The sequence below is a fragment of the Elephas maximus genome, chromosome 4 (genome assembly GCF_024166365.1).
Source record: "Elephas maximus indicus isolate mEleMax1 chromosome 4, mEleMax1 primary haplotype, whole genome shotgun sequence".
Taxonomy (NCBI): domain Eukaryota; kingdom Metazoa; phylum Chordata; class Mammalia; order Proboscidea; family Elephantidae; genus Elephas; species Elephas maximus.
In genome coordinates, this window is record NC_064822.1 from 104,447,697 (window position 1) to 104,468,363 (window position 20,667).

At 55.4% G+C, this 20,667-nt stretch overlaps 1 protein-coding gene across 15 annotated transcripts in view; it reads right to left on the reverse strand.

The window, feature by feature from the left end:
• KMT2D (lysine methyltransferase 2D) overlaps positions 1-20,667 on the reverse strand; it is a 37,818-nt gene that overhangs the window by 1,327 nt on the left and 15,824 nt on the right. For 4 of the 15 annotated variants that reach the window (XM_049882966.1, XM_049882967.1, XM_049882968.1 and 1 more), the window contains exons 26-55: positions 20,452-20,562; positions 20,103-20,249; positions 19,921-20,005; positions 19,456-19,697; positions 19,299-19,372; positions 19,035-19,085; positions 17,094-18,905; positions 16,806-16,988; positions 16,581-16,717; positions 14,474-16,353; positions 12,579-12,702; positions 12,325-12,409; positions 12,158-12,224; positions 11,831-12,063; positions 8,755-11,730; positions 8,479-8,619; positions 8,188-8,355; positions 7,886-8,045; positions 7,150-7,225; positions 6,801-6,976; positions 6,581-6,711; positions 5,761-5,893; positions 5,555-5,682; positions 4,227-5,367; positions 2,825-2,961; positions 2,595-2,725; positions 2,047-2,094; positions 598-883; positions 302-375; positions 86-194 (exon numbers count right to left, since the gene is read on the reverse strand). In XM_049882966.1, coding sequence (XP_049738923.1) covers positions 86-194; positions 302-375; positions 598-883; positions 2,047-2,094; positions 2,595-2,725; positions 2,825-2,961; positions 4,227-5,367; positions 5,555-5,682; positions 5,761-5,893; positions 6,581-6,711; positions 6,801-6,976; positions 7,150-7,225; positions 7,886-8,045; positions 8,188-8,355; positions 8,479-8,619; positions 8,755-11,730; positions 11,831-12,063; positions 12,158-12,224; positions 12,325-12,409; positions 12,579-12,702; positions 14,474-16,353; positions 16,581-16,717; positions 16,806-16,988; positions 17,094-18,905; positions 19,035-19,085; positions 19,299-19,372; positions 19,456-19,697; positions 19,921-20,005; positions 20,103-20,249; positions 20,452-20,562 — 11,246 coding nt within the window. The remainder of the gene's footprint in view (positions 1-85; positions 195-301; positions 376-597; positions 884-2,046; positions 2,095-2,594; positions 2,726-2,824; positions 2,962-4,226; positions 5,368-5,554; positions 5,683-5,760; positions 5,894-6,580; positions 6,712-6,800; positions 6,977-7,149; positions 7,226-7,885; positions 8,046-8,187; positions 8,356-8,478; positions 8,620-8,754; positions 11,731-11,830; positions 12,064-12,157; positions 12,225-12,324; positions 12,410-12,578; positions 12,703-14,473; positions 16,354-16,580; positions 16,718-16,805; positions 16,989-17,093; positions 18,906-19,034; positions 19,086-19,298; positions 19,373-19,455; positions 19,698-19,920; positions 20,006-20,102; positions 20,250-20,451; positions 20,563-20,667) is intronic. The other 11 variants (XM_049882974.1, XM_049882972.1, XM_049882980.1 and 8 more) reach the window with 10 other exon arrangements.

Sequence of the window (20,667 nt, forward strand, 5' to 3'; positions counted from 1 at the left end):
GGGGGGTGAGCAGAGATTTGATCTGAGGGCAGAGAAGTGAGGGGAGAGGGCTGCCCCATCACTCACTCAGGATGCTTCCTCTCACCTCCTCTCCTTTGGGGATTCGCCGACTGGAAATGATGATGATTTTGTCCTCCTTGTCAAATGTCACAACTTCTGCCACACAGTTAGGGGCACAGGAATGGTTAATGTACCTGGACAGTGGGACAGAGTTGGGACAATTTTGGTTCCTTCTTGGCCCACCCCTAGAGTGCCTAGCCCCAGGGTCCCCTACATCTTTCTTTCCTCATTCCTCTCTCACCTGGCAGGGCCTCCGGTCAATGTAGCATCAATCACATGTTCATTGTTTATCCGGAACATATAGATACCTCGATTCTAGAAAGGTACAGATTGCAGAAGGGGCAGGAGTATCAGAGAGTGGTGGTGGCAGCAGTGGGATCAGTTCAGCAAATTCAAGCACTGGGCTTATCTTGCACGTTCTTCATTTCTCCTGCCTCCTCCCACATCTTTCCTCCTGCTCCCCTGGACTCAACCCTGCCCCTGCTATTTGGCTGAACCTGACCCAAGTACCACACTGGCCCCTCTGCTAACCCATACCTGCTCTTCATAGATTTTCTCCCGCCGGTTGGCCACCTCGTTACGAATGATGGTGCCAATATACTCGATGACCATTGTGTGCTTCTCTAGGTCCTTGGCTGCATAGAGCCCCAGGCCCTGGATACGGGAGCGAGCCAGATATACGTTGTTCTTCCACTCAGTGCGCAGCCGCCGGTACTGAGATGACTTGGAGTGCACAAACTGCTTGCTGTATGGGGTGTTGGTCTCGCCTGTGAAGGTGCTCTGATATGCCTTGGACATGCTGGTGCTGTTCAGGGTATGGGGCCTGGGAGGTGATACAGTCCATGACAAGACAGCTCTTCCTCAGACCAAGCGTGCACCACCCACCTCCGCCCTGGGATGTGTGACACGCCAGTTAGGGGTGTGTGCTGCCAGCAAGCCACTGGAAGTGCTGCCTTGGGCATGGAGTGGAAGCATCTGGGTCTCTGCTTTGGTGAGGCAGCAACTAGCTATAGGGACCCCTCCAGCACCCTGGGAGGCATAGACAGCCCAGATCGGGGTGGGCATAGAGGAGAGGGAAGCACAATTCCCCTACACTGAGCCTGCTCTACCACTTCCCTGCCTCGTACCACCCTCCTGCCAAACCACACACAAGGCCATGCTCCTCTGGGAGTTCCTCCCCAAGCAGCCCAGGCCTGGAATTTAAGGTGATGGTTTGTTCAGTGTCTAAGCCCTGCCTCCTGCACATACTGGAAGCCCTAAGAATAGGGGCCTGATGTGAACTAAAATTGGCTGTGCATTCACAGTCTAAAGTGGTATTCTTTCCTTTCTCCAGACTGCCCCCTTCTCTGACATAACATCGGACTCTGTGCAGACGGCTCAGTGCAGGGGAATAACTGCTGCCTGGCAGGTGCCTTTTCACCACCCTAGGGCACTAGCCAAAGTCTCACCCATCCCAAAGCAGCGGTTTTCAAACGTTTTGGGTTCTTTTCTTTTTTATTTAGTAGAAATCTTTGGAGTTTTTTTTTGACAAAATGTTGATTGGAATGACAACAAACAAACTAGATGAAAATGGAGCTCTTCAGGTTGAATCCAATTTGGGGAAAGGGAGCTGAGGAATGGGAGGGCCAAGTTCTGCCCACTCAGTCTATGTGTTCCAGGGCTTTTTAGAACACATACACTCACAGTTTGAAAACCACTGTTGTAGAGCATCAAGGACTAGGGCTGACTAGGGGCAGAGTCTCTGACGCTCTACGGCAGCTCTCGGTGCAACCAAAGGCCTTCAAGAGAGCCCTGCTACCATGGACCCTGCCTCCCTCTACCCAGGGATCAAGGCCAGGCTACCGTGGAGCACAGAATGTACAGTGAGCCACAGTCAGGAGGCAAGATTCTGGTCCCAGCTGTGTGACCTTGGTCTAGTCACTTAACCTTTCTGGGTCTCAGTTTTCTCAGCTGTAAAATGGGGGTCATACCACCTGCCCTACCTACCTCATAAGGTTGTTGTGAGGATCAAATGAGATAATGGATGTGAAAACGCTTTGAAAAAAAAAGTATAAAGTGCTATACAAATGTAAGGTTTTATTATTTTTCTATCATACTTCTAATTATTTATTTTTTGACACCAACTCAACTCAGCCTGGGGAAGGGAAGGTAACCCTAGCACTCATCGGGCATCTGAGGTTTGGGAGAATCATAGGCCCCCCTAGAAGCGAAAGAGGAGAGGGAAGAAGTGACTGGGTCCCTTATATATTTCATAAAATTTCACCACTGTCTACCCAGAACCTCCCCAACATCCATTCCCAGGGTACCCAAGATAACTCTGCCCTAGACCCCAGGTCTCCCCAGTATACCTGAGTAGGGTAGGTGAGGAGGAAAGGGTTACTTTTGTGGTACCTGTGCACTCTCTAATCAGGAGGCCTAAGAGTGAATCCCCACTCTCACCAAGGAAACTCTGATCTGTACTCCAAACCCTCCTAATGTGGCTGGAGGGGCCTTACCAATGCCCACATCCCTTGACCCCAGCCCCACAAGCTCACCGTTTGTAGTGTGTGAGGATTTTAGGTTCCGATCGGGCACAGCCAGTGGGGTTGATCATGAGTGGCAGCTCCATCAGGGGGTGACGGCCATAGCGGAATAAATAGTTTTGACAGCTCTCCACCCCAGGCAGCTGTGGGCACAAGCCATGCTCCCCTTAGCCTGAGCTCTTTTAGGGCAGGGCTAAAGCTCCCAGTGCCTCCCAGGCCCCCGCCCCTAGCCCCTTCCTTACTGATTCAGCTATGCGAAGCACAGCGTGCACCGTCAGCCCAAAGAGCTCCTCGCCTTTCAGGTACTCAGGGAAGAGCCGCAGCATGTCAGCCTCTTTTCTCATGGCAGCCACCGGCTCGATGATGCGATTCCACACGGCTAAAAGGCAGGGAAAGAGAGCAGGCCTCAGAGGCAACTTCCGCTCACAGACCTCTAGCTCCAAGCCCCAAGCCTTCACACCTCCCTGTCATGAAGGTGGCTTTTTAGGACCCCATCTTGGTCTCCTAGTCCCACTCTTCCTCAATCAACTAGGAGACTTCCAACCCTGGAGGAGCATCAGAGAGCTTTGGGACACAGGAACATGAACCCAGGGCCCAGGAGACCCTGTGCAGACCAGGTTCCTTGTGACAAGCCAGCAGAACAGGCATGCTTTGGAGTTGGGAAGACTTGGGTTCAGGTTCCAGTACTGGCCATGGGACCTTGACCCAAATAATCAACCTCTGAGACTGAGGTTCTTTCTACACACGCTGGGTGTAGTAACAGTACTTACCTCATATGGTTGGATGAATAAAATAATCTACATGAACACTTAGTTTAGTTTAACATATGCTCAATAAATGGTAACTGCTCTTGTTGTTATTTTTGTCATAAATACTGAAGTCAAAAGAATTTTATCCAGTGAAAAGGAACGACAAGAAACTCCTAGTTAGGATCAGGTTGGGGGAATCAGGTAATAGGGTCTCAGAACTGTATCCTTTAGTTCCACCAAAGCAAGAAAAAGAAGCCAGGATATATGAGATTAGACAAGGAAAACATTTCCATTTACAAGAAAATTTAAGAGATCTTAAACCTGTATGAATGGAGCCCGGGTGGTGCAGTGGTTAAGAGCTATGGCTGCTAACCAAAAGGCTGGCAGTTCGAATCCACTGGCTGCTCTTTGGAACCCCTATGGGACAGTTCTACTCTGTCCTATAGGGTGGCTATGAGTCGGAACCGACTCAGTGGCAATGGGTTTGGTTTTTAAGAAAGGCTGAGGCATTCCTGGGTGGCGAGAGCAGTTAAGTGCTCAGCTGCTAACCAAAAGATTGGTGGTTTGAGTCTATCCAGAGGTAAATCAGAAGGCCTGGTGATCTGCTTCCAAAAGATCAGCCATTTGGAAACTCTATGGGGCACAGTTCTACTCTAACACACGTGGTGTCACCATGAGTTAGAACTGATGCCAAGGCAACTGGCTTGGGTTTTTTTTTTTTTTTTTTAAGAGAGACTTAAATACTTTCTCTGGGGATCTTTGAGACCCCTGTCTGCCTGAGGTAGGTGGAGGGGATACCCACACAGAGGTTTTAGGGTGCTTAAAACATCATAAAAGTGACTCTGGAAGAAATTTGCCCAATTCCATACTCCCATTTCAAAGGCCCAATGCTCACCCTGGGGGGAGGCGTCACTGAAGACCAGGTCCTCCAGGCCCTGTTCCGTGACTTTGATTATGAACTCCGGCCGTCCATTGTTCTCACCGATGGAGCAGCGGTAGCAGCAGCGGCGGTTGTTGGTCCGGAGGCTCCAGTAGATGCGCGTGGCCTCGTAGCCCACGGGATAGAGGGCAGTGGCACTATGGAAGTCAGCCATCTGGTGAGGGAGCAGCTGTCCGATGGCATGGAACACAAGGCCCCCCACACGGAACATGTGCAGCCGCTCTCCCCGCTGGATGATGCTGGCGATTTGCTTCACCTCGTCCCGCTCAATGTAGACCCGCCGGAAGACAGCAAAAGAACTCAGCTCCTGCTCGCAGGGCCCCTTGATCTTATGCATTGGGCATAGCATGGTCTTGTCCTTGAAGAACATGCACTTGGCGCGGATGGCACAGGCAAAATGGTAGACGTTGGGGCAACGCATGCGATTGCAGCTGCTGGTGGCACCGGTGCGCTGGCACAGGGAGCACTTAGTTAGCAGTCCCCGGTGCAAAGCAACCTCCACATTCATCAGCGCCCCACCCTGGGTCTCATACACCTCTGTGGACCACAGGGCACAGTTGAGGTGTACCCACAGGTCCAGGTCCAGGTTCAGCAGGCGGGCAGGCCCATCAGTGGCCCCATCACCCTCCTCATGGCAAAAGCAGCAGCGCCGCATGTCTCGAGGCACCTTGTCAGGTCGCAGGGCTGTGCCAAGCTGCTCCATAAACTCTGCCACTTCCCGCTCATCCTCCTGCCGTCCGCTGCTCTTCTGCATAGTCAGTAGCAGTCGCAGCCGCTTCCAGCGCACCCCCTTCCACTTTTTGAGGCGAGGAGGGCGGGAATCCTCCCCTTCTTCAGGCGGCCGGGCTCGGGACTTGGGCCGGGCTGATTCAGGGGACGAGGCCAGAGGCAGAGGTGAAGGGACTGATGGATCAGCTGTGGGTTCGGCTGGGAGTTCAACCAGGCGTTCAGCAGGGGGGCTGGCAGGAGAGGGTGCCAAGGGGGAGGGAGGTGGGGAGGGTTCTTCAGGAGGCGGGGCCGAGAGCTGTCGCACATCCAGATTGGAGACGTTGTAGGTGTAGCTGTGCTGGGTGGGTGGCTCTGGGGCTGAGCTCTCCTATGGGAGGGTGCCTGTGTTGTTAGTGCCAGCGCCTCACCTAGTGAGCCCCTCCCCTAGGTGAAGAGGACACTGGCCTTCTCCATTCCTTCCAGCCCAGATTCTACTTTCCCTAAAGCCCCTGCCTTCTCTGCCCAAGTCAGCACCTTCTTCCTAACATCCACCCCCTTGCCTGCCCTAGACCCACCTGTTTCAGGAGGCTCAAGATGTCTAGCTGGCTCTTGAGGGTATAGCCAGGCAACACTGCATCAAACTGTTTCAGCCAATCAGGGCCAGCTTCTGGGCTCTTGATTCCCAGACCCTTTTCCTTCCCACCTGCAGGAAGGAAGGGATCAAAGCCTCCGACCAGAACTATTACCCTCAAGTCCCAAGGGACCTTCCTGCCACACTCACCAAGGCCCTCAGCTTCCCCCTTCTTGGGCTCAGTGCCTGCCCGGGCAGGGCTCTCTGCGAAGAGCACTTCGTAGGAGTTGGGGATCTTCATGCTCAGCAGCTCTGCCACTGCCACCATCACACCATTCAGGTTCTAGAAGGGCAGGGATGGGGATGGAGGGATGTGTTAGCAGAGTACCTAGCACGAGCATAACCCCCAGCTTGGTGGGGACAAGGACACACAGAACACAACTTCCCAAGTGGTTGGTCATACTGTCCCTGCGCCGCTCCCAGCCCGTCTCATGTACTCCTGTTATAGCAGCATTTCTCAAACTGCTGTGGGCACCAACTAGAGCTCTGCAGAAAGGGATCTATGTCAAATCAGTTTAGGAAATGCTGGTCACTATATCCACGACCTGGGGATTCACAACACACATTAGCAAACTAAAGGACCTGAGAAGCCCTGCAGTAAGAAGCCTGTTTTGTTTTTTTTTAACTGGGTTTTCCATTTTCTCTGACCACAAAACCCTGTTAACATGTCAAAAACAGCAGAAAGAGTTCCATCAAATGTGACAGGGGAAGTGCTGTCTTGTAGCATTTGTCACAGTATACTTACTCTCTAATCATCTGCTGACCTGTTTGTCTTTACCACTGGACTATAAGCTCCTTGAAGGCAGGGACCATGCTTCATTTAACCTAGTACCCATAGCCTCTAGCACAGGCTTTCACATGTAGCAGGTACTCAGTAGGAGTTTTTGGATGAACATACATTTGTTTTTTATCTAGACAAGCTCCAGGGACTGCCCTCTGACCAGGGCTCCCTTAGCCTCAGAGGACACACCTTGGCTGCAGCAGCAGAGACCGTGAGCATGACTGACACCTCACTTCCTTTGCCCTTTTCCCAAGTTGTGGCAGGCAGCTTTCCAGGGACCTCCAGGTCCAAGGCCCCGTAAGGTTTGGTATCTGGGAAGACTAAATAAGAACGAGAGACCTGTGTGAGGTCCAGCCACCTCACTCTCCCAGCCCTGCCTGGCCTGGCCCATGCCCAAAGCAGCACCTACCTGGGATGCTGGCCCGAGGAATGATGGGGATGACTGGGGACAGGGCCCGGTCATCCTGCTCCCACCGGCATGAGCCTAGCTGAGGGAAACGAGGCGCCTCCTCCCCTAGGATGCTCTCGGGGGATGAAGCTGGCACAATGCTGTCAGGAGAATCGCTGTCTTCATCACTCTCCATCCTATGGGCCAAAATTTGTCATTTGTCTCTACAGCTCTCTGGAGTCCCCCTCCCGATTCTAGAGATCAGTAGATGTCATAGCCTCATTTGAAATCTGCCACTAGTCAGAAAAAAACTGAGGCAACCCACCCTCCACCCCATATTCCTCATCCCCATTTCTGGCCCCACCCCCACCTGACATCCTCAGTCTGGTTGTGAGGGGGTGTAGGCAAGGCGGCGAGAAGGTCTAGACTCTTCACCTCTGAAGCACCTGAGGGGTGGAGAAGGAGAGGAAAAGTCTGGGTGAGGGTGGTCAGTGCCAAAGGTGCTTTCTCCCCCACACTTCAGGCCTAACTAGCGTGAGACCTTAGGTTAGCTATCATCATCACTCTCTACCCATCTACCCCCTCCCAGTATGGGACAGACAAGTTGTATTTACTGAGCTTTCTCTATGTGCCAGGCCCTGGGCTTTAGATAACACTTTATTAATCTTTTAACAACTCCATTAAGTATTATAATACCCATTCCATAGTGAGAAAATGAAAGCTCAAGCAAGTCAATCAAGTTTTCTGACTGTAGGAGCACAGCTAAATAAATGTAGGAGCCAGAATTCAAAACCAGATCTGACTTGGCTCTATACCTTCTAAAGCTGGACTGTTCCTTAGACACAAAGCTTCGTTAACACCCTCCCTGCCATCCCCACTCCCTACTCCATTGTTGCCTTTGCTCTAGACTCCAAAGCCTATCCTTGCCCATTACAAATCGGTCCTGAAGAGGCCCTTCCTATCTTAAATATCCTGCCTTGTAAGCTCAAAAGGCAACATGTAACATACTCATTTCTTAAACTGTATGTCAGGGCAGACTAACTAGTTTGGATCTCAGCCAACAAATCCTGCTGAGGCAGGAAGGGTCCGCTCTGCTCTTGACTTACTCCTCAATGCCCCTTCAGTCTCTTGGGCAGAGGCGGCATCCTTGGGGTGCTCCCCCAGCTCTTCAGATGGGGTGACGCCATTCACCATCTTCTGCTGCACCGATGGGGGTGGGGTGGGGGGCAGCGACGAGGGTGGTGTCGGCGGGTTACTCAGGTTATTCTGGGGGTGGGGGTGGGGTGTTGTGTGCAAGATGGCATAGGGAGACTGATAATCTCCTGGCCCCACACATTGGCAATTTCCTCGAGTCTACCACTCCCATCCCACCTCCCTAAGAACCCAAAGGTATTGGGATTTTTCTGACCTTTGTAAGCAGCTGGGAATAGTAGTCAGGGCCAGTGGGCAGTGCCCCACTTCCAAAGGCCCCCCTCAGCTGGCTCTGCCCACTGATTGAGCAGCCACTGCCAAAGGGGGCAAAGAGGCTAAAATTGGTGGTGATGGTAGGCTCCGTTAGGGGCAGCAGGGACAGCTCCTAGGAGGGGTAAGATGACAAGATTGGAAACCTCCAGCATTTTCATCTCTGCTACTGCACAGCTAGGGGCCAGGGTGCCCCCTATCCTGGGATGGGACCAGGGGACTGGCTCCTGGGGGTCACCTGTTTCAGCTGTTTCAGCAAGGCCTCGCTGGCCCTGACCCCGTCCTCCTTCCGCAGCTTCTTTCGGGAGCTCACCAACCTGTCGCTTGCCTTCTGTACCCGCTTGGGCTTCGGGGTCAATGGCTTCCTTGCTGCTGCATCCTAAGCCAGATAACCACAGTGAAGGGTACTACCTGCATCTTCAGACCCTGACCTCTTCTGTTTGACCCAGACCTGCTCTCCTTCCCCCAGGATCCAGATCCCACTCCACTGCTCTTCGCTGGCTATAGCACTTACCTCCTTGTTGCTGGGAGTACCCTGTAGTTTCTGCTCCAGCCCAGCCAGCTTGCTGTCAATGTGCCCGTTGATCTCAGATCGCAGCCCCTCGGGCCCCCGCCCAGTGCTGAGCTGTACATTCTTTGCCCGTAGAAGCTTCTGCAAGAGCAGATGTCCAGCCTCTGAGCGGGGGCCTGCCAGCAGGAGGTGGTTGCTGGTACCTGGTGCCCCTAGTGGCTCCCCATTGGCCTCCCTCTTCACCGCCTGGGCCCCCAAGGCGCATGGCTCTTCCCGAGGCTCCTGCTTGATGCTGAGATGGGGTGGCTCAGGCACCACCTGCCCATTCACCTGCTCCAGATGCCCAGGTACCAGGCTGCTCTGATCTGGCTTCTGGGCTTCTGCGAGGTTGTCTGGGGGGTCCCAAGGTCCCAGCCCCTTGCCGAAGAAGGTGTCCACAAGCTGGGCAGCAGCAGGGGAGACCCTCCCAGAAGGCAGCTCCAAGGGTGGCCCCTGGGGCTTTGGAGTCCCTGGCTGGGTGGGAGTGAGCTGGACCTCAGAGGGGACCTGGGAGCTGGGGGAAGGTAATTGCGGGGAAGGTCTCTTTGGTTCTTGGGGGCTGGATGGTGGAGGTGTGGGATGGACAGGGCCAAGGACTGATCCTGTCGATAAGGCTCCTTGTGGGGCGGAGAGCCGGGGTGGGCCCTGAGATCGAGGCCCTGCCCCTAGCTCCTGGAGGGGGCCTGTTTGGGATCCAGGGAAGTTCCCAAGTTGGGGCTGGCGGCCTAGGAGGCCCTGGAGGGGTGAAGGCTGGGTCCCAGGCTCCTGGAAGGGAGGGGTCTGGCGTACTGCCTGACTCTGCTGCAGCTGCCGCTGCATGAGAAGCGCCTGTAGCTGCTGCTGCTGCTGAGGACTCAAGTGGCGCAGCTGTGGGGTTTTGGCCAAGACGCCTTGGAGCTGTGCTCGAAGCTGACCCACTGTAGGCATGACTCCAGGCCCAGGCAGGCCCTGCCCAGACTGGGGGACAGGTCCTGGTTTGGGAGGCTGTGGCCCTACATTACTTTGCATGGGCCGCTCCAGCCCAAGAGGATGTTGGGGACCCAGAAGGTTCTGGGTCATGGGTCCAGGCTGCTCCCCTAAGGAAACAGAGGATTGTGACAGTAGGTGGGGCATAGATGAGGCCTCAGAAGATGGTCCACTGCCTAGCTGCCCATGGCTTCCCCCACCTGCTGTGTGGAGCAAGTTCACTTGCTGCTGCTGTTGTCCTGGGAGCCTCAGAGATGGCTGCAGCTGCAGGGAGTTGGGCTGAGGTTGGGCCTGGGGTTGGACAAGCAGGAGTTGTGAGTCCCCAGAAACTGAAGGCTTTACCTCCCCTGGTTCAGCAGCCATCGATTCGGGTGTAGTCCCTATTGCTAGTGGGCCTCCCTGATGTGTTGTGGGTCCCTCAGTGACCTCTGGAGGGAGAGCTGTCTCTACAATGCCTTGTTCCTTGCCCGTCAGGAGGAGGGTTGGGCCCAGGGCTCCGGGACTAGAAAAGTGTTGAAGAGGCTTGGCTGGCATGCCAGGGCCAAGTGTCACCTGCTGCTGCTGCTGCTGCTGCTGCTGCTGCTGCTGCTGCTGCTGCTGCTGCTGCTGCTGCTGCTGCTGCTGCTGCTGCTGCTGTTGCTGAGGAGACATTAAAGTTCGACTCGGGTTCAAGAGGCCCATCTGCTGCTGCTGCTGTTGAAATTGCTGCTGCTGCTGCTGCTGCTGCTGCTGTTGAAGCTGCTGCTGCTGCTGTTGAAGCTGCTGCTGCTGTTGCTGCTGTTGAAGCTGCTGCTGCTGCTGTTGAAGCTGCTGCTGCTGTTGCTGCTGTTGAAGCTGCTGCTGCTGTAGTTGCTGCTGCTGCTGTTGTAGCTGCTGCTGCTGTTGCTGTTGCTGCTGTAGCTGCTGTTGTTGTAGTTGCTGTTGCTGCTGCTGTTGTAGCTGCTGTTGCTGTTGAAGCTGCTGCTGCTGCTGTTGTAGCTGCTGTTGTTGAAACTGGTGCTGCTGAAGCTGCTGCTGTTGTAAGGAGCCCATGGGCTGCACATTCAGTTTGGGCTGCCCGCTGTGTGGCATCAGACCCTGCTGAAGATGGGAGAGCCCTGCCATGGATCCCTGCTGCTGTTGCTGCTGCTGTTGGGATGTGACCAGCCGGTGTCCCATAAGGCCCTGACCCTGCTGTGCCAGCTGGGGGGAGCTCAGCACTCGAGGCTGGGTCAGAAGTACCTGCCTGTGAGGGCCCTGGGGGCCCAAAGCTCCAGAGTGCTGCTGCTGCTGCTGCTGGTGTTGCTGCTGCAACACTGCCACCTGGGCAGGGCCCAGCATGCCCTGGGGCCCCTGGGATGGTTGGGGGGACAGCTGTTGGACCAGAAGGCCCTGATGGCTGTTGGGAGGCAGAAGTCCTGGGGGCTTAGGACCCAGGGCCTGGTTTGCCTGCACCCCTGGGCCCTGTTGCTGTTGTTGCTGGATTGCCACCTGTCCTAGAAGGTGTTGCTGCTGCTGCTGCTGCTGCTGTTGCTGCTGCAGTTTCTGAGCAAGCTGCATGCGTTGCTGCTGCAGTTGCAGCTGCCTTTCCTGTAAGAGCCTTGAATCAGGTCCCAGGCCCCGAAGAGCAAGGCTGCCAGGGAAGAAGCCGCCAGAGGGACCAGTCAGGGCCCCAGCTCCCCCAGAATGTTGCTGTTGCTGCTGTTGGGCCAGGGCTGTGTTGAGGAAAGGGCCACCTGGTTGTCCAGGTAGTGCCATGCCCCCAGGGGGTAGGCGAAGACCTCCAGCTTGCCCACCCAGAGGTCCCTGAGGTGGCTGCAGCCCATGGCCTGGGAGGAGCTGACCAGGGAGCTTGGTGAGTAGTCGGGGACTCTGAGAAGGGCTGAGTGCCAGCACAGCTGAGTGCTGTTGCTGCTGTTGTTGCTGCTGCTGTTGTTGCTGTTTATTCCGATATTCTGCCATGAGATTAGTGTGTTCCTTCTGTTGTTTTCGGACCTAGCATGGGAGAGCCAGAAAGGTCAGCCTGGAGCCTGCTCACCCATGCCATCCCTCTTCCCAGGCTTCTAGGCGCTAGGGTGAAGTCTGCTTTCCCCACCTGATCCAGTTGTTTCTGGATCTTGCTCTGCTGCTCCGTGACCAGCTTGAGCTTCTCAGCATCGGCCTCTGGGAACTCACGGCCAGCCTTTTTGGCAGTGCGCTGCTTGGCACACAGAGCCTTCCGGGACTTACGGTGCACACCAATCTGCTCCTCTAACACCTTCAGCTGCATCTGTAGGAGCTGTTGGGTGTGGAACAGCCACTCTTCATATTGCCGCTGGTCGGCCTCATCTGGGAGAAGAAGCCGAGTGTCAGTACCTATGAAATGGTGATCCCAATTCCTCTTCTTCCACATACCCCAAGCCACTTCCTTGGCCATACTCACTGATTACCCCCTGAGCAAAAGTGGGTGGGTTGGGGCGAGGCTGGGAGGGGTCGTTGGCACTCCGCTCCTGCAATGACAGAGAAGGCTAAAGGGTTACTGTTCTATGCCAGACCCTAAGAAGGGTGGCCCCACGGCATACAAGTTCCTACTCCCACCTTACCACTTACCTGGCCACTCCCAGCTGCCACATGGTTCTGCAGGTCATTGCCAGGCCCCCCTGAGAGCCGCTGGGCTAGCAGTGACACTTGCTGCCTGGAGTCCACCAAAACAAAGAGGATAAATGTTGGCAGATGGGGAAAGCAGAAAGGCAGGGAGGAAGTGGGAGGAGGTGGAATAAGTAGGGTCAGGGATGGTGAGCCAGGCAGGCGAGGGGTGTAAAAGGAAAAGAAATGAGCCATGTCCCTCCGCCCCCAAGTCTTACCTGTTCATACCAGGTGCCACCCCAATGCTGCCCTGAGCCATCACTTTCTTGATGCCTTTCAAAGCCACCATCTTGGCCTTTGCAATGGGATCAATAATATCTTCTGCAGCAAATTTGTCTAGGTCTGGAGAGGGAAGAGCCAAGTGAGCTACGTTTTGGGCTCCATGCTCTACTCCAGGAGTCCTGGTGGTGCAGTGGATAGTGTTTGGCTGCTAACCTGGTCGGCAGTTCAGATCCACCAGCTGCTCCTTGGAAACCCCATGAGGCAGTTCTACTCTGTCTTATAGGGTCGCTATGAGACGGCGGTGGGTTTGGTTTGGTTTTAGTTTGCTCTACTCCATGTCTGCTGTTCCTTCCAAGAACAATGGCACAGCATGGTGGTAAGACCACTGGACTACGAGCCAGGCCACCTGGGTGACTCAGCTCTGTTATTCACAGGACATGTGGCTCTGTTTCTACTTGCACAGTGCTAAGAAGAGGTACTCCGTAAATATTTATTGACACAATATATCGATATCATTTCAGCTATGAGCCTCAGTTTACTTCTTTATTTGAGTAAGACCATGAGCCCCTTCTTTATTTGAGTGATACCATGAGCCCTACCCTGCCTGCCTCATGGAGCTGTTGTGAGAGCCAAATGTGATGAGAATATGAGTGCATTTCATGACCTGGAAAGCACTCATCTGAAGTAGTGTTCTTAAAGCAACTAGTGCAACCCAAGAACCCAAGACAGGCCTTGGGCCAAAGCCGTAAATGCCAGAACAGTTTTAGGCACGACATGTATCGCTTGTCGCTCATTCTCATTTCTATCCAGGATGCAGGGTAGAAAAATAGAAAAAAGGAACCACCACCAACTTAAATCTTCCTACAATCCTGTACTTTGTGTATTTCTCCATTGCTCAGAAAACTTACCGAACTGTCCACTTTCTACAGGATTAATCTCACCCCCTCTCCTGGCATTTGAAGCATCTGATACAGTCACCAGAGTGCTAAGGTTCAAACTCTAGCTCTGCTAGGTGCTAGCTGTCTAACCTTGGGTAAGTTGCTTAACCTCCAGGCCTTGGTTTCCTCTTCTTCAAAACAAAGGTAATAGTACCTACTTAATGAGTCCCTGGGTAGTTAACATGGTTGGCTGCTAACTGAAAGGCTGGCAGTTCAAGTCCACCCAGAGGTGCCTCGGAAGAAAGGCCTGGTGATCTACTTCCAAAAAATCATTCATTGAAAACCCTATGGAGCACAGTTCTACTCTGACACACATGGAGTCATCATGAGTCAGGATCTACATGACAGGAACTAGTTGGTAATGAGTTCGCTGCGGCGATTAAATTAGACAACAAATATATAAACCCTTAGCGCGTTACTTGGCAAAAAGTAATTACTCAATAAATGTTATAGTATTATAATTTGAAATCTTCCTCAATCTGATCTCCCTTCTTACCTCTCCAGAATCAGTGTCTACTCATATCCCTCTACATAAAGTCTACTCTAGCCTAACCACTTCACTCACTGTTTTCCAAACACCCCACAGGTCTTCCTGCCACTACAGCCTCACTCAAGTCTTGTCACCTATCTGGACTGCTTCTTCTTACACCACTTCTCTCCAACTTTTAAACTTTCAGCCTCATCACAACTACAAAGCCTTTGCTAATCAGATTTCATTCATGCAATCATTCACGTATCTTCTGAGTGCCTATTATACGTCATGAACGATTCCCTCCCTTTTTAGAAGCTACTGTGCGTCTGCCTGTACCGCTAGCATGGCATTTAGACAAAGTTCTTGGTGGTATTCCATTTCCCTGAACTAGAGATTGTTTCAGATCTCTAGCCCCAGGGCCCATTTGGTGGTAACAACCATCAGCCCTGAGTAACTCAGCCATGCCCCCAACTGAGGATACCTGTATCCGGAAAGAAGCTGTTAGCGAGCTGCTGCTGCATCGCCAGCTGCTGGGGCTTCATGCACATGGAAGGTGGCATAGTACCCATGGGCTTCTGTGTCAGCACTGGCTGTGGGCTCTGCTGAGGTACCAATCCTGCTTGCCCTCCATGCTGTCCACCTAGCATATGCCCTTGGTTGGACACCATGGCCATGGATGGGGCCAGGCGCTGTTGGAGGGCATGAGCTGGTGGCTGGGTGGGCATCAGTGGTTGGGCCAAGCCTGGCTGTCGGGCACCTCCAAGACCCAGGGCAAGCTGCTGCTGGGGCCCAGCCAAACTGGAAGAGCCCTCATGTGGCAAAGGCATGGCCTGGGCAGAGCCTGGTGTAGACAGCAGGGAATGCTGCTGCTGTTGCTGCTGGGCAGGCTGCAGCTGTGCCGAAAGCTGCTGCTTCTTCTGCAGCTCCTTCTTCTCATGCTCCAAAAGATCTTCAATGAGTAGGGGCAACTCACTGGCCACGAGTGAGCTCTCCATCTTGTCTAGTTCATCCCCAGATGCTGCATGTCCACCAGGCAAGGCCAGGGTCCCACTATCTAGCTCAAACTTTTCCAGCAAGGAAGACCCTCCTGAGCCACTCAGTGGGCTGGGGGCCAACAGGTGAGCTGGTGGTCCTCCTGTGGCCCCAAAGGGGCCCTTTTCACCTGTGTGCCCACTGCTGGAAAAGGGTCCTGTGACAATACGCGTGTCCCGGCTGCCAATCACGCTCTGTCCTGGCTTCGGCCCCAGGCCCAAAGAATTGGTGGCAGGTGCTGACTCCACCTTGGGGGTGGTAATGGTGAACTGGCAAGGGGAAGGGTGGGGCCCACCCTCCTCCACCTTGGTTTTCACTTCAGGGAGTACCGGTGCCAGGCGAGGCTCAGAGGCATCAGGATCAGGGGCAGGGGCAGGGGCAGGGGCAGGACGCTCCTCAGGGCCCAAAGGTCCTGGCTCCACCCCCTGCAGCAGGGCCTCTCGCTCAGCTTTCTCATTGGCTGATTCCACCAGCCTCAGATGCTCATTGAAAATGTCCTTCTTGTCCCCAGTGTCCAGTTCAGGGTCAGTATAAGCCAGAAGGTCAAACTCATCTCCATTGAGCAGGTCATCTAGGTGGGGGTCATTAGTCTCCAAGTTTTCCAGAGTGCTCAGCTCATCATCACCCTTGGCCACATCCACACCCAAGCCCAGGTGAGCAAGCTCCTCGTCATCCTCTAGGGCCTTGTGGGCATCAAAGTCATCGTCCAGCTCAGAATCCTCACAGGGCAGCTTCCCAGCTTCCAGAGCCAGAGGAGGGGGGCGGCCAAGTTCGGTGCTCGAAGGGGGTCGGCTGACCAGCTCCAAGCCAGTGGACAGGTTGGGACCCTTGGTGTGGGGTGTTGGATGGAGGCTGTTGTTCAACTCAGTAGCTGGTGGGGCTGAGGGTTTCTGTGGAGGAAGCCCTGATACCGCCAGGCCCCGAAGTCCTTCAGGGGCTAGTCGGTGGGGATCTTCACTTACAGCATAGAAACGGGGTCTCTGAGGGGGCCCCTGAACAGGGAATGGAGGCCCCCCAGGTCCTAGTCCTTTCTGCACATTGTGCCGCAACTCAATGAACTGGGCAGGACCAGGTGGACCAGGCACTGGCTCACCAGGACCAGGTAAACGGGTGGGAATTCCTGTCAAGGGGGAACCTAGGGCTTGGCGGCCAAGTTCAGGCCCAGGAGTTGACGGAAAGCGAGTAGACATTGCAAGTCGCATGGAGGTTGCTGCTGTTGCCTGCTGCTGCTGCTGTTGTTGCTGCCACAGTTGCTGTTGTTGTTGTAAGGGCAGGGGCCCAGGATAGGGTGCTCGTTGATAGAAGGCTTGGGAGCCTCCTACCAGTTGTCTGGAAAATTATACTGTAGTCAGTAAAATGACATCAAGAAAAAGAAGAGCTAGAACATGGGTTTAGGGCAGTGAGGGAGGACGAAGTTAATGCAGTGACGGGAAGGAATAGGAAGAAGAGTAAGTGATACGGGAGGATCAGGGAGATGGGAAAAGCCAGAGGCAGCATACAACAGCGGTAAAATCTGTCTCTTTGATTTACCTCCAGGGAGGCCCCTGGAGCCTTACCGGCTGTTCACATCCATAGAGGAAGGGGTGGCTGGTGGAGGTGGCCGGGAGAGTCGGTCGTCACTGGGAAAAGCCCCTGGCCCCAGGACAGGGCCACCCAGCTTGGTTTGGGGCAGTCCCACAAGGCTGCTCTTGTCCTAGAAGAAATGGAGGTAAGGCTGCCACCTTCAGGAGCCTGGCTCCACCACTTTGCTGGGCCCTGCCACCCCTTGCTACTCCACCTACCTGGGTCCCATTGAAGGGAGTCTGGCCTCGACTCAGCTGCTCAAAGGCAGGGCTGCTGGGCTCCGCACCCCAGCTGCCCGGGGGCCCCACTGCTCCTGCAGCTGCTGCAGCTGTTTCCTTCTCCTGCCGCAGGGTGTTGCGCTGAATCTGCTGCCTAATCAGCAGCTCCCGCAGTCGTTGGCGCTGCAGAGAGAACGGAGAAGAGGAATTAAGCAGTTCCACTCCAATCATGAGGCTGGCCCAGAGACAGTGGAGCTATGGGGGCTCAGTCCCAGGATGTCAACTTACCTGTCGTTGCTTCTCCAGCTCCGTCTGACTGAGGCTGGGCATGCCTGGATCCTGGGTACCTGGGAGTTCAGGTGCTGCTAGGGAGCTGCCCATTCCAGCCCCTGGGTCTTCTCGCTTTTCAACTGGAGAGGTGATCCCTGCCCGCTGTGAGGCTCCATGGGACAGGTAGGGGAGGGATCCATCGGGTGCAGGTGGTGGCAGGACTGATGCAGGGCGTAGTGGGGACAGCCCATAGCCCTCTCCTGTGGACCCACTGCTGGGCCCCAGGGGGCTGCCTGATGTGTGGAAGTTCCCCGTGGCTACTGCGTAGTTTGTGCTTTGGGGCTTGCCCAAGGTGGCGCCGGGCCCAAAATGGCTATTGATCCCATGGGGTGGGGGGGGACCAGGTTGAGGGGCAGGAGGCTTTAAGGAAGGCTCCCCTACCGCCTGAGGGAAAGTGAAACGCATGGGAGAGGAGGTACCCACAAATGCACCGGTCCCAGGGGACCGGGCAAAATTGGAGGGCTGCCCACTTGGGACCTTGGCATGGAGCTCACCTGTCGGCCCTGAGGGCAGGGCTGCTGGGAAGCCCCCAGCTCCCAGCGGAGTGTGGGCTAGAGGCCCAGCCTTGAAGGCAGCTTCAGGAGGCTGGGGTCGGGGTGGCTTATGCAATGGGGCAAATGGGTCACGGGACTGCGGGCGTGAGGGTGGGCGAGAATAAGGGTCAGGGGACTGGAAGCGAGGGGTAACCGGGGATGGGCAGAAAGCCTCAGCAGACAGAGGACGGGGTGTCAGTGGGGACTGGGAGCTGGACTGGGACTGAGGACTGGCAGGAACTCGGGAAAAAGGGTCAGAGGGCAGCGAGCGAGGGGGCAGGGCACAGCAGCTCTCAGGGGGTGGTGGCTGGGGCCGAGGAGTCAGTGGGGGCTGGGCATAGGGGTCAGGGTAAGGGCCAGGGCGAAAGATGTCAGGGTGGCTCGGGGGAGAAGGGGCCAAAGCCTGGGCAGGAGGTGGCTCCTGGGGCCGTAGGCCCAAGCCCGGGCTCTGGGGCTCTACCTGAGATGCCCGAGGGGTCAGAGGGGCCTTGAAGACATCAGGTGCCTTTAATTCTGGGCCACCTAGGTGGGGGCCTGAGGAGGGTGAGTCAACAAAACTCAGGTTTGGGGGCCCATAGCTAGGAGAGGCTGCCCCAAGCTCTTCCTTCTTCACCTCTAGCGCCTTCCGGGACTCCCCAAAAGGCGGGGGTGAGAGCAGGGGCTCAGAAGCCTTGCCTCCCCCTACCCCTGGGCTCTCAGGCACAGCCAGATTGTCCAGTGAGGGGCAGCGGGGTTTGAGGAAGGGGTCAGGTGTGGAAGGCTGGTGTCGGGGAGTGCCAGGTGGGGTCGTGTGAAATTCCCCTGGCTGACCAGTCCCAGAACGAGATGAGGCGCCCATTGTTGGAGGCTGTACGGGGGCCCCAGTTGGGCTAGGATAAGGGGGATAGGCGGGTGGTGCTGTGGGGAAGCGGGGCTCCAGGGCGTAGGCAGGGGCCAGTCCAAAAGGGTCCTGCGAAGGCACTTGGGCAGGCACCTGGGGCGGGAGCTTGACGAAGAGCTCACCAGGTGAGTCGGGGCCGGGCGCCGTGCCTGCCGGCGGCTTCAGGAACCCGTCCGTAGAGGTAGACAAGCCGGCAGGGGTAGTGGGGCTGCCAATGAAAATGGTGGGGGCAGCAGCAGGGGGCGGACTGCCCAGTGCCCCTGGCTGGGGGGGAATGCGGAGATGTAGGGCCGGTCGGTCAGTCTTACGGGCTATGTCGCCCACCTTGGTCTGCTTGTTGATCTGGCTCTCAGCCTGCTACGGAGGAGACCAGGCATAAAGCAGTCAGGCTGCTGTGGGCAGGCCCCAAGTTCCCCACACCCTCAGAAAGGCCATCCACTACACGACTTTGAGGGCTCAGCCCAGACCAGCCCAGCCTTGACTCACCTTTTGCACCTTATTGATGCGGTGAGCCGCCCGGTTATCTTTGGCCTTTTGCTAAAGGATACAAAACATAGCTTCAGGCCTAGAACTCAGCCTCATACCCAGCTCCCATGCCTCACAATGTCACTCACACTCCCTACCCAGAAACGATCCCTCGGGCCCAGCTGCTTCAGAGATAGGGAGTAGAAAGAACTGAGTTGAAGTCTCAAAGACACCTCCCTCCAACCTCAGTTCCCCATGATGAGCCATGCTTTTTTCCTGTCTCACCAGGTAGGGGGCTTTGTCAGCAGCTGGAACCTTTCTCCAGAGCTTCATGATTTGTTTGCATCGGCTAGACCAGTCTGAGGGCAGAAAAAATGAGTTAAAGGAGATGTGGCACCCTACCCACCATGTTGCCATGGGTACTGGGTAATCCCATGGGTACCTGGGTAATCTTGCTTGAGACTGGGAAAGTTAATGTTGGCATAGAGCACAGGTGAAATGGTGGAGAGCTGGCCCAACTCCTCATCCTTCTCCCAGCGCTGAAGACTCCGCTGGTTATAGGAGAGCCCATCGCCCTCTCCCTCGGTGGTGGGGGTGGTGGGGGTAGAGGGCGTGGTGCCCCCTGAGCCTGTCCACGGGCTGTCTGGCTCACCGGGTTCCGGGCTGAAAAAGCCCCCGCGCTCCCTGGGGCGCAGGGGCAGAGAGTCACAGGGGGCAGAGATACCAGGCTCCACCCCAGATACACTGCCCAGAGCCCCAGGCACTACCTTGTCCTAACAGGGAAGGCCCCTTTCAAGGGAGTGGGGAGGAGCAGGGGCCCCCAGGAGTCCAAGGGAGGGAAGGCATGGACCCAGTAAAAGGAAAGAGACAATGGGGCTGCCCATGAAGGTTACACATAGATACCAACCTACTATCCAGGAATGGGGACTGGCAGAGGCCAGGGTAGGAGTCCATTGGGCTGTTGGATGGGAGGCTGCCCAAAGGGAGTCCACCTACAAGAGGCATTGGATCAGAGAGAAGGGAGCAACTGGCCCATCCTAGGGGTAAACTTGGCTACACCTGCCCACCCAGTTTTCAAACCACTCCTACCCGAACCACCTTGGAGAAAGGGCCTCTGCAGTGGCGTACGGCTGCCATCTAGGCCAGGGGTTCCACAACCCAGATGCTGCTCTCGTTCGGAACCCAGAACATCCTTGAAGAGCTGCTGCAGGTCCTTGGATTCCATCTTGGGCAATTCTGTGGGGGAATGATGAGGAATGCTGCTGAGGAAGACTGGGGAGCTGAGGGGACACCACAGGTCTATGAATGGTCATGGCCAGGGAAGGTACCCAGGACTCCCCACCTGAGATGCTGTACAGATGACAGTCCCAGATGTAAGACCTTCTCCTTCCCCCATAGAGGACCCTTACACAAAATGAGGTGTAGGTTACAGTCTCACCTTCTGTGGGAATCCTGTCTAAGTCAGAGCTAAGCATTCCTTCACCCGGGGTGCCTGGCTTCTCGGGGTCACTGGGCACTGGGGATGCCTTTACGCCCCCATCCTCAGGTCCTGCATTTGTCAGGAGAAACCCATCAGCCAAGGCCAATATGGAGGTATCACATCAGCCACCCTGAACTACACAGGGGCATGGAATAGTTTCCAAACCCCAGTCCT